The 12,816-nt window shown below is 37.5% G+C and overlaps 1 protein-coding gene across 2 annotated transcripts in view; it reads left to right on the top strand.

The window, feature by feature from the left end:
* The window catches only part of FAT4 (FAT atypical cadherin 4), a 238,439-nt gene that overhangs the window by 207,864 nt on the left and 17,759 nt on the right, over window positions 1–12,816 (top strand). For both annotated transcript variants that reach the window (XM_043973167.1, XM_043973166.1), the window contains exons 12-15: window positions 679–764; window positions 3,027–3,206; window positions 7,934–8,058; window positions 10,068–10,285. In XM_043973167.1, coding sequence (XP_043829102.1) covers window positions 679–764; window positions 3,027–3,206; window positions 7,934–8,058; window positions 10,068–10,285 — 609 coding nt within the window. The remainder of the gene's footprint in view (window positions 1–678; window positions 765–3,026; window positions 3,207–7,933; window positions 8,059–10,067; window positions 10,286–12,816) is intronic.

Below are 12,816 nucleotides of genomic sequence, written 5' to 3'. Positions count from 1 at the left end.
ATATGTATACATATACATACATACATATGCACACACGCATATATATATATATATATATGGTTTGGTTTGGTTTTGAGGAGCAATGAGAGTTAAATGATTTGTTCAGGGTCACACAGCTAGAAAGTGTCAAGTGTTTAAGGCCAAATTTAAACTCAGGTCCTCTTGAATCCAGGGCCAGTGCTTTATCCACTGCACCACCTAGCTGCTCCTCAAATAATTTTTAAAGTGAGGACAGCTCCACTGTTATGGAAGATCAAATGAAAAATCTACTGACTCTCCATGTCTATAGACAACTCTCAAGGAGCCATGGCATTGTATGCTTCTAGGTCTGAAGTTATGTCATTAAGAATCAGTGGGGGGGTGGGGGAGCAGCTAAGTGGCACAGTGGATAAAGTACTGGCCCTGGATTCAAGAGGACCTGAGTTCATATCTGGCCTCAGATACTTGATACTTATTAGCTGTGTGACCCTGGGCAAGTCACTTAACCCTCATTGCTCTGCCCCCCCCAAAAAAAAATCAGTGCGCCTATTTTTCTACATCTGTTAAATCTACATCATGTAGAAATAGTTATATCTACATCAGTTATATCTACATGGACAAATATCCCTGGGCTATTTAATTATCCCTTTGTCATAGGAGCCATCAAAGACTTAATTCTTTCCTCCCCCTGATTTGTAGGCAGCATCCTTAACTGTGGATTCCTGCTCTGAAGACCAAGAACCTGGATACTGCACCATCAGTAACATGGCTGTCTCTGATGACTGGTGAGGGGATTTTAAAATTGTCTTTGTCTTATTCTTTGACCTTTTTTATTTAATTTTTTTATTTTTTTGTGGGGCAACTGGGGTTAAGTGACTTGCCCAGGCTCACACAGCTAGTAAGTGTTAAATGTCTGAGGCTGGATTTGAACTCAGGTCCTCCTGAATCCAGGGCTAGTGCTCTATCCACTGTGTCCCCTGTCTGCCCCCTCTTTGACCTTTTAAAAAGGGAAATGTACATTTTTCTACAAACTATTGCCTCAAATAGCATCAAAAGTTACTCAACAAATATTTCGATGGTCCTACTCCATGCTTAGATTAGAGTGAGGCATTGTGGCAAATGAAAGGGGTGCAAGGTGTGACTCTTGAGAGCAGGAACCTTGGGACATATTTCACATAATTAGTGAAAAAAGACAGAATGAATAAATTAGGCAACAAAGACCGAAAACCAAAGCAAAGGGAGTTAAAGAAGAGTGAGACCAAGGAACCATGGTGATTGGGAAAAGATCCATGAAAGATTTGGAACTTGAGCTGTCTCAAAGAATGGCTAAGATTTCCATAATGTCTGTCTATAAAACAAGTTAGCTTTTAATGTTTAAATCATAATAGTAAACAGTGGGGTGCAATCAAAAGATATATTTTGCGGGCAACTAGGTGGCACAATGGATAGAGCACCGGCCCTGGATTCAGGAGGACCTGAATTCAAATCCAACCTCAGACACTTTACACTTACTAGCTGTGTGACCCTGGGCAAGTCACTTAACCCCAATTGCCTCACCAAAAAAACCCCCCAAAAACAAAAAGATATATATTTTTAAAATAGAGTTATTTGCATGTTGTCTTCCCCATTAGAATGTGAGCTCTTTGCAAGTTTGTCTTTTTGCCTTTGTTTGTGTTCCTAGAGTCTGGAACATTGTCAAAGCTTAAGTAATGCATGTTAACTAACTGACTTTGGTGTCACAGGAACTGGGTTCAAATCCTGGTTCTGATACTACCTGACCTCTATGGGCTTCAGTTCCATATCTAAAAAAATGAGGGCTTGCAATAGGTGATCTCTGACACTCCCTTCCAGCCCAAAGCCTAGGATTCTGTGTTTGTTGAAGGCAGCTATAGGATAGTGGATAAAGTCTGGAAGACCTGAGTTCAGGTTCTGCCTATGACACATACTCACTCCATGACCCTGGGCAAATCATTTAACCTTTCAGTGTTCCAGGCAACTGTCTGACTACAAGTTCCACAGAAAGTACAGAGAATGATCCACAGTAACAGAGGGCATTTCTTCATCTGTTCAATGAATTCTCATGTCTTGTCCCTAACTACAAAGATACTAGAATGTATCTTTTATTAAAAGCAGTAGCACCATCACCAGAACTAAAATTGGGTCAACATAAATGTGTTCGATGATATTAGGCTCTTCTAGAGCATTTGTGAAATCAAGGGAAAATACAGGTCCTTATGTGGCAGGAGGAGTCGGTGCTGTTGAATTTTATGAATTATTATTATTATTAATAATGATAATGATTAACATTTATACACCACTTACTATAGACTGTGTACTCTACTACATACTATTATCTCATTTAAGCAACATTTTTCCATTTTTTTTAAAAGACCGTTTTAAGAATTTGAGGTATCTTTAATAAAGGTCTAATTTAATATTGGACTTTTAGCTTTTTGGGAGGCATGTAGGGTGTGATTTCATCTGTGAAAGACTCCCAGGATGAAATCCCTTCACCTGGACAATTTCCTGCCAACATAGAGTTGCTTAAGTGGATTTGGTGGTTAAGTAACCTGTCCAGGGTCACAAAGCTAGTATGTGAATAACTTCTCTGTACATATTTGTTTGCTTACTATATGCTCCATTAGATTGTGAACTCCTTGAAAGTGGTGACCATCTCTTGTCTCTTTTTGTATCCCCAGTACACAATATGTTGCCTATCACATAGAAGTTGTTTAATAAATATTTATTGACTCACTGACCAACTGACCAAATGCAAACCCTAAAGTGCTATTTAGATGGTAGCTATTATAATCATCATAAAATTGTGTTAGTATTTAAACATCAACCACAATTAGAAAATATTGGCAAATGGTAGCACTCTTTAATGAATCCTTTTTTTCAGGGTATTGCATACTTAGACCCAAAGTGACTATAAAATATAATGAAACAATACAGAAAAATATGGACATGCTCTTTCATAAGCTGCTTCTGCCTTCAATGACTGAGTGAGCACTTAGAATTCATTGCCTTTTCTTTCCCATATTTAGGACCCTTGATGTGCAGCCAAACAGAGTCACAGTTGGTGGCATCAAGTCTCTGGAGCCGGTGCTTCAAAGGAGAGGACAAGTGGAAAGCTATGATTTTGTTGGGTGCATAATGGAGTTTGCTATTAATGGACGCCCCCTGGAACCGAGTCAAGCATTGGCAGCTCATGGGATCCTTGATCGGTATGCTGGCTGTGTTTCCAGTTCCTAAGAAAGAGAAACAAATTGGATAAATTATAATTGTGCCCAGTTATACACAGCAAAAAGGAGTACAATATTTGTATGTTTAGGGGCTTGTTATAGTTATACATGATATTTCTGACCTATTGTAAGTACATGGTATACTCTTGAAAACACAAATATGGCATCTAGAGTAGCATTTACTCTGGGCTGGGGAGTGTGGGGGATTAACTAACATTTCTTAGAAGTTAGGGAAGAATAAATATCTTACAATGATGGAGTAATTGATTGGCTTGATTCTCCCCAGGAAGATTAGACTCATTATATCTGTTGTTTTTTTTTTTATTCTCTCATTAAGGTTTTCATTTCATTTTAGATTTTTGCCTAAGTTACCAATATGTGGTTTGCTTAGAGTAAAAGTTTCAGACGAGTTTGAAATTATCTTTTATTAACCAATCTTGGACTATTCATCCATTACAATCACAGATTCTAAAGCTGAAAAAAATAATTCTGAAACTGTCAATTTTTGTACTAGAAATGTATATTTTATCTTCTCAGCACATTCCCACTCCTCATGCATGTGGAGCTATTCTATAACTTGTTTTAATACGGTAAGTTGTGTGTGTATGTATAAACATGTAGGGGGCAGCTAGGTGGCGCAGTGGATCTCTATCCACTTTACTGGCCTTGGATTCCGGTGTACCTGAGTTCAAATCTAGCCTCAGACCCTTGATACTAGCTGTGTGACCCTGGGCAAGTCACTTAACCCTCATTGCCCTGTTTAAAAGAGAGAGAAAGAGAGAGAGAGACGTAAGGGAGAGGAGGTAGAAGAAATACAATGAGCATAAACATATATGCATACATATGTATATATAAACATATAACTATATATCCATATTTATGGATATACATTTCAATATATGTGTGTATGTCTATCTATCATCTATCTATTTCTCATGTATCAGCTATATCCATTTATCTATCTATCTATCATCTATCTATCTACATGTCCATACAAGCTATACATGTGTGTATTCATGGTACATTTTCTATTAACAACTGTTTCTAGAACCAACATGCAGAATTTCAGAGTGCCAGAATAATATATTTGAAGTACAGATTTTGAACTTATGAGCTTAAGCAAGTGACATTACTTCATATGTAAAGGAATAGTCTAGGCAGACTTTCTGTCTTCTTCAAGCATCAAATCAATGAGTTCATGATTCTTCTGAACTCCCAGCTCTAAATCTCTAAACCTGAAATTTTGAGGCATTTCCATTGACCTCTTGAATTTCTCCTTGTTGACTTTGACTTTGCTAATGACTTGGAAAAATTCACAAAGGAATTTATTATTTTTTTAGCTTTACCCTCTCACTTCATAAATCTTGAGCAAGATTTCCCTGAAATGATTTGATCTAAAGAGTGTATATGCTGGCCTTGGATTCAAGAGGACCTGAGTTCAAATCCAGCCTCAGACACTTGACACTTACTAGCTGTGTGACCCTGGGCAAATCACTTAACCCTCATTGTCCCACCTCCCCTCAAAAAAAAAGTTTATATGGTGTGTATGGGGCTTTCCTAGTTCAAATCAGAACTTTCACTCATCCCCAGGTGGAATCAACAAAAATTACCACTTGACTTTCTGGTATAGTTTGCCATTCAGGTAGTAAAAGCTCTGCAACAGAAAATGCTGCCACAGCAGCAGAATAGAAACACTTGGGTGGGTGGGACCAACTCTCAGTTGATTTGATTGATTAGCCCTATAATGACAGAGTTCAAGATCTCACCAATCAAGGGACTTTTGGAAATTATACAACTTAGTATTGCCCTCTTATATAATACCTAGGATTTTTAAGCATGAAACCACAATTCCCATTCATTGGTTCCTGGATTTTCTTGCCCGGAGACATCTCCGTAACCCAGATTCCATAAGGTGCTGAAACATTGTTTTAGTCAGTTAAGATTTTAATCTGTTATTTGAGAATGTTCTACTTAGTAAAAAAAAAAAAGAGAAAGAAAGAAAAGAAAAGAAAAAGAAAAATAAGGGGTTTAGTAATCCCTCTTACTTAAACATGTTATGATACCATATTGAAATACTCAGAATGTTTATGTTTCCATGAATTCCAATAAGAAGATTTGAAGGGCAAAGGGTTAGAAAAAATTTTGAGTCCCATCTCTACCCTAACCAACTCTGTGACTCTGAGCTTCAGTGTCTGTACCCATAAAATGAAGTGGTTCAATTGCATGATTCTGACATTCCTTTAAGCACTGTTTCCATTAGTCTATTCAGAACCTTGGAATTATGTACTTTTATACAAAACTCCCCAAAGTTTTAGTACAGTTTAAAACTGAATTCAATCATTGATTAATTGATTCATTCATTCATTCAAATTCAGTGTAAAACTAGAGTAAGACTTTGGGAATACCCTGTGTTTATGTACAGGCATCTAGGGGGCCTGATTGTTAGAGTGCTGAACTTGGAGTCAGGAAGACTGGAGTTTGAAGCCAGCCTCAGACACATATTGGCTTGTGTTGGCCTGGGCAAGTCATTTAACCTCTCTGTGCCTCAGTTTCTTCTCCAAAATGAAGGACTTCGATTCAATGACTTCTAAGATCCCTTGAATATAAAAATCTGTTCTTAGAATTATGTGAGGTGCTATGGGGAAAGTATATTCTCTAATTTTTTTGCGGTTCTATGGGAGATGAGAAGACAGATAGAATACACAGTAAAGCATTCACATAGGGTCAATTTTGCCTTTAACCATGGTGCTAAATTGGAGGGCCCTGAAAACAGTTATTTTGAAGAAGAACATGAGAAACAAAGGAGGGCTAAAGTAGTAAAGAAAAGATCTTTGGAGAAAGTGAAAAGAGCTATTTCTTGAAGAATGGGCAGAATAGGGATAATGGCAAGACAAAAGGAAGGGATAGAGTGCTGGACATGGGACATAGAAAACCTGACTTCTACTATTTCCTCAGATACTTACCCGCAGTGTGACTGTGGGCAGTTCACTAAATTTCTTCTAGCTTGAGTTTCCTCATTTGTAAAATGGGAATAATAATAAGACCTACTTCCAAGACTTGTTGTAGGAATCAAATGATATGATATTTGTAAAACACTTTGCAAACTTGAAAGTGCTATATTCATGATAGATATTATTTTATTTTTATTGCTATTTTGAGGGAAGATTAAAAAATAAGGGAATATAATAGGAAGTTAATTCAATTAGCATTTATTAAGTGCTATTCTAGGTACTGGGGATACAGTTTTTTTTGTTGTTTGTTTTTTTTTTTTTTTAGTGAGGCAATTGGGGTTAAGTGGCTTACCCAGGGTCACACAGCTAGTAAGTGTTAAGTGTCTGAGTCCGGATTTGAACTCAGGTATTCCTGACTCCAGGGCCAGTGCTCTATCCACTGTGCCACCTAGCTGCCCCTGGGGATACAATTTTGAAAAAATAATAGAATCTCTACCCTCAAGGAGCTTATATTCTGCTTTTGAAATTGATGAGTTGATTTTTGTTAAACCATATTTCCAATACTTAGCACAAGGCCTGACAGAAAATAAGTGCTTAATAAGTTGTTTAATTCACGCATGCACTCATTCATTCATATAAGAAATATAAATAGCATATTAAGTCCTGGAGTCTGGTGGCTATTTTTTATTTACTCTGCTAGACAAGATTCTTTTTTCATGGATTATTGCCTTTTCTTCTGCTGTTCACACAAAGAGGCAGAGGGCTGTCAGTCAACAGAGTAGGAAAGTAGCCCCTGCTAATCGGAGCCCTAACAAGACTATCAATGGTTTTCCCACTCCTGGCTTCCTGTTGCCAATCAATTAACTCAAAGAAAATCCGAGATTCCCTTTTGGCAATCATTAGCCAGCCTTTACTCTGTCATTGTAGAATTGAGTGTGCTTGACAGAGAGGTAGCAAGAATACTAAGTCAGAGGAGACCTTGGGCTGATTACCTAGGTCATGACCTGGTATGTCTTATACATTAGAAAAGTTGCCTGAGGTCTTAGGCATAAAGAGCACCATAGGCCTGGGTAGTGATGGCTATGCTACAAGGTTGGTAATGATTATCACCTTGACCTTGGTGCTTTTCCCCATCTTTTTGGTCATACCTGTATCAATGAACACAGGACCACAGTAATCAGAAAATTTTGGAGCAAAAATTTCTTATTATCAGGGCAGCTACTTTATGCAGTAGTTAGAGAGCCAGTCCTGAAGTCAGGAAGTCTCATCCTCATGAATTCAAATCCAGCCTCAGATACTGATTAGCTGTGTGATGCTGAACAAACCACTGAATCCCTTTTGCCCCAGTTTCCTCAAATGTAAGATGAAACAGAGAAGAAAATAGCAAACCACTCCTAGATCTCTGCCAAGAAAACCCCAACTGGGGTCACAAAGAGTTAGACACGGCTGACATGACTAAAAACAGCATTAACAAAATTTCTTATTATTAGAATGCATTTGAAATCAGTCCCAATGTTTTGGGGGTTTATGTCATTTTAAAATACCTTCTGGAGTAATAAATATTGCCAATTGACCAGTGGCACAATGATAGGAATTTTTTTCTACGGAAGAATAAAACATAGCCCTTTCCCTATGGGACTTTACAATCAAGTTAGTAAAATCTGAGGAGAAAGTTGGCCTGCATGCCTACGTCTTTGTCACATAGGTGAAATAAGGCTGATTTCTTGGTCCTGAGAATTTGTTTTCACTTTATTTTAGGTGCCCTCGACTGGAAGGAGCTTGTACCAACAGCCCATGCCAACACGGCGGTACATGCACAGACCACTGGTCATGGCAACAATGCCAATGCAAAGAAGGATTGACTGGAAAATACTGTGAGAAATGTATGGATGACAATGTCTTTGTATATAATCCTAGACTTTTGATTAGTTTCATTAAATCAGACTGAGAATTATGACTCTCCTTTTGGTTAAGCACTTAATTATGGAGTCAATTTCAATAAATAACATTTTTCCTACATAAGATAATAATTAGCTTTTGAAAAGTTAGATATCATATTGGCAACTAGTATGACAATGCTACTATGAATAATGGATAAACTGATGAGAAACAGTACAATGGCTACTGGGTGCTGGTCTTGGAGTCAGGAAAGCCTAGGTGGAAATCCTGCTTCTAATGCCTTCCATAAATCTCACCCTGAGCCAATCATTTACCTTCCCAGAGCCTCAGGTACCCTTCAGGATGAATCTCATACGTCCTAGGTGGTTTGTCCTATACTTTGCTGGAATGATTTCTCAAAATTAGAGTTCCAAATGGAACTTAAGGACTTAGCCCGCATTTCGGGTCTGGTGGGAAATTCTATAAATGAGAGTACTGAGCATTTAATTCATAATGTCTCCAGAAGGGCATGGTTTACTAATTTGTAAATACTGGGAGAATGGTTTTAAAATTGCCCTTTCATAATTTGGCAGTGTACTTATTTTTCAGGTCCAACATAGTATGATGACTATTCTTTCAAAGCTATATCATTATATTTAAGATAATTTCTTTGCATTCTCAAACCCCAGTCCTCATTCATCACTACTTATTGGCATTGGGTGAGAGGGTGGGACTATTACACATGAATAATGATACAGCTACATGGCTAATCTCTAGTGATTAAAATAGTGAAGTTAATATGCCAGGATTTGGGAGGAGGGGGAGTGGGCAACTCATGCAAAAAACAAAGAGAAATCCCTTGAAAAAAATCAAGATTCAGGTGTTAAGAGTCTTGAGTTATGACAGGTATGATTAGGCTTAATTATTTATGATAGAACATCTCAATAGAGAGTATACATTGACTTGTACTTTGTGAAAAGTTAATGAGCACTTATGAACACAGTTTTTTCCCATGTTGTTCTATTTGGGCTTAGGTGATACAGAATCTAGAGTCAGGAAGACTCATCTCCTTAAGTTCAAATTTGGCCTTAGGCACTAGCTGTGTGACCCTGGGCAAGTCAATTAACCTTGTTTGCCTCAGTTTCCCAATGAGCTGGAGAAGGAAATGGCAAACCATTCTAGTATCTTTGCCAAGAAAATTCGAAATGTGGTCATGAAGAATCAGACACAACCAAACAATTCTCTTGGAAGAGGAGATGAGCTAGTGAAAACAACAACAACATTCATTCATCCATTCCCTAAGCACTTTTTGAGTGCAATCCTTATGCAAGACCTACAGAGCTTGATTTTCACCTTCCAATTTATTTCCTAAGCAATGCTAGGAACATGGTCTGTTATTTCCTTGATTCCCTTATTTCACAAGTATGTAGATGTTCTGAGACTACATAACGTTCATACCTGGAGGATCCCTGCTGATAAAGGTGGTGGGTAGAATGAAAGTTATTTGCTCAGACACCTCTCTGTGAATACTTTAAACAGATGGAAATCTATCAAGCACTCCCAAAGTATATTAAGTATGAAACCACATGTCAAGCTGGGACACTCAAAAATGTTAATAAATCATGGGGTAGGCTAGTTTAATCACTACTGATTCCCAACAGGTGGCTACCTCTTCAAATGCCAGTGATTTATCTCTGGACTTGTTTTAATGACTATCTCACCAATGAATTATGACTCTTGTTAAGCGCTTTTCATTGCAAGGCACAGAAACAAATTCAGGAATTTGAATCAACACAAATCTACAGGTGGAAAAAAAAAGTTGTTTGTTTTTTTAAAGAGATTTTTATTCCATTGGCATTCAATGTAAACTCCTTATCCTTTTGTTCTTGTTTCAAAATCTGTCACTTTAGCAGACTCCTCATCTGGAAGATGAAGGGTTTGGACTTGTTGACCTGTCTTATGATCTTTCATCTGTAAGAAAAATTCAACTAATATTCCTCTCTTTGGCCTTCAGCAATGACGCCTGACACAGCATTGTCACTAGAGGGAAAAGGACGGCTGGACTACCATATGAGCCAGAGTCGAAAGTGGGAATATTTGTTAAGACAGAGCATCCGAGGGGACGTTACAGAGCCTTTTGGGGTTAGCAGCCTCGAAGTGAAATTTAGAACAAGAAGTGAAAATGGGATTTTAATTCACATCCAGGAGAGTAGCAATTACACTACGGTGAAGGTAAGAATAAATAGCTAATGTCAACTTTATTTGATGGAACTGCCTGTCATGCCATGGTTTAAATCACTTCACCCATAATTTCTGCCCCTTTTCTTTACAAACCATCAAAGCTTAGATGAACGTTAGGCCCTTGTCCAATTTCATCTGTCTTCTCTATTCCCCAGGCATGTATTTCAATAACAAAGAGTAACAAAGGTCTAAAAGACTGAGTTTCTAATTATGTTATTTGAAATTAAGAAAAATGACTACTGCTTTTTTCCCTTTGTCTATTTTATAAAATAAGTTTATATTCCTTTTTTCTGTGCTATATTATTTTCTTCACAGAATGAATACCTATGAATTGGGGGGGGGGTCGGGTAAGAAGATTAATGGGGGCATCACTCCTTACTTCTTTCACACCCATCCATATTCTTATTATTCAGCAAATGGGACATAGATTAATTTATCATTTATTTGTCCATGTGTTTTGTTTTATAGAACAAAAGTTAATGGTTTCATTGAGTTAAGGGATACAGATGGCATTTGATTTAAAAAATATAATTAAATCAAGTTTTCTGAAAAGTTGATCAAGTGATCTCTAAAGAGAATACTCAATAGAAATTACATTTCACAAAAGAATCCAGTGGTTGCAGTGATTTCTTTTGTCTTCCCCATATCACTGAAGGTAGTAACTAATTTTGCAAAGCATTTGGGTTTTTTTGCTTGTTTGTTTCTGTTTTTGTGGAGTAATGAGGGTTAAGTGACTTTCTCAGGTGCTAGTAAGTGATGGATTTGAACTCAAGTCCTCCTGAATCCAGGGCTGGTGCTTTATCCACTGTGCCACCTAGCTGCCCCACAAGTCATTGTTTGGGACAGATACACTGTCAGATTCCTTAATTTCCAGAATTTTTTAAAGTCACTCACATTGCATACTTTTCTTTTATAAGACCATTAATTGTTTTTCCTCAGCTACTCCAGCCTGGTTTTCACACATGTAATTTTATATAGAAAATATTCCCAGGGTATTTGATAGGAAATGAAACCTGGTAAGTTCTGAGGAAGAGCCCAGATCGATTGGGTTCTATTTCTCCTTTGAGTAAAATGATTCCAAGGTCACTGAGCGATTCGTGATCAAAAAGGTGTGTGTGTGTGTGTGTGTGTGTGTGTGTGTGTGTATGTGTGTTTGATATTGCAGATATGATTTGGTATATATGATAGGAGCAGACCTCAATAAAATTGCAAAAATTCCATCCAAATTCTACAAAATCTTAACATCCACAACCCCCTACATTTCTCCCTCCTGAATGAGCTCTGGGAAACACTAAAAGTTAAATGAGAGACTATAGTCTCAAGTTTTTTATAATGATTTAGAAAAGTTATACATAAAATGGCAAAGGTTAAAAATCTCTTTATGAGGTAGAACAAAAAATGGACAACTTAAAGTTGATTAAAAAAAACACAAAAACAACAATAACAATTTGGTAATCCCCAAGATGCCATTCACCTGATTCTATGAAAAAGTATATATACTAGTGACAACTCCCATTCTTGGAAGAAGGGGGAACAGGCTAAGTTGGGAGTCAGGAGGCCTGAGTTTGGTTCCTCCCTCTGTCCTTAGCTAGATGTATAATCATACACACTTTAATTTATATCTATAAGCCTCAGTTTTCTCATCTCAAATATGCAGAATTTGGAAAGACACTTTCCATGCCAGCTTTACTTTGTTTAGTACCATTGCTTCTATGCCTCTTATTTTTATTGGTTGAATATTTGTTTTTGTTTTGCAATTTGTGCAACTTCTGTTCATTTTTTCCAAGCCCCCATACCCGTTCACTGACATATCCAGTATTTCAGTTTATAATCTGTATAAATCAAATATTTCAAAGTGTAATTCAGTGTGGTTAAAGAAACATGAGGTGGCATCTCCCTTCCTCATACAAGAACTGCAATGCCTGGATTCATCTTTGTCACCAGAAAAAAAATATCACTTCATATCTATTCCAGGGCTGTTTTGTTATCAATTTACTAATATTAACGGAGACAGAAAGTCCTGGGAAGGCCAAATCTGCGCCTCTGACATATGCCGATTCTGTGACCCTAGACAAATGGCTTAAGTTATCCTTATGCCCCAGTTATCTGTCTTCATTAGTAGAGGAAATCTGTGAATCAGAAGGTCCCCTCACACATGAAATTATAAATAATAAATGAGTATATTAATAAAAAATGAACCCCAAATAATGGAATACAAGGGCACAATTGTTTAGGTCTGAAATTTTGACACTGTGGGAAGAGGAGACCTGACAGGTGGAGAAATAGTTAGATAGGATGAGCAGCAAGGACTTGTGGTTGTTTCAGTTGTGTTCAACTCTTCATGATCCCATTTTGTGGTTTTCTTTGCAAAGATCTTGGAGTAGTTTGACATTTCCTTCTCCAGCTCATTTTAAAAATGAGGAAACTGAGGCAAATAGGGTTAAGTGACTTGCCCAGGGTCATACAGCTAGTAAGTATCTGAGGCTGGATTTGAACTCCCTAAGGTGAATCTTCTGCATTTC

The sequence above is a fragment of the Dromiciops gliroides genome, chromosome 6, assembly GCF_019393635.1.
Source record: "Dromiciops gliroides isolate mDroGli1 chromosome 6, mDroGli1.pri, whole genome shotgun sequence".
NCBI lineage: Eukaryota > Metazoa > Chordata > Mammalia > Microbiotheria > Microbiotheriidae > Dromiciops > Dromiciops gliroides.
Note: the sequence above shows the minus strand (reverse complement) of the source record. Positions and strands in the feature narration are given on the sequence as shown.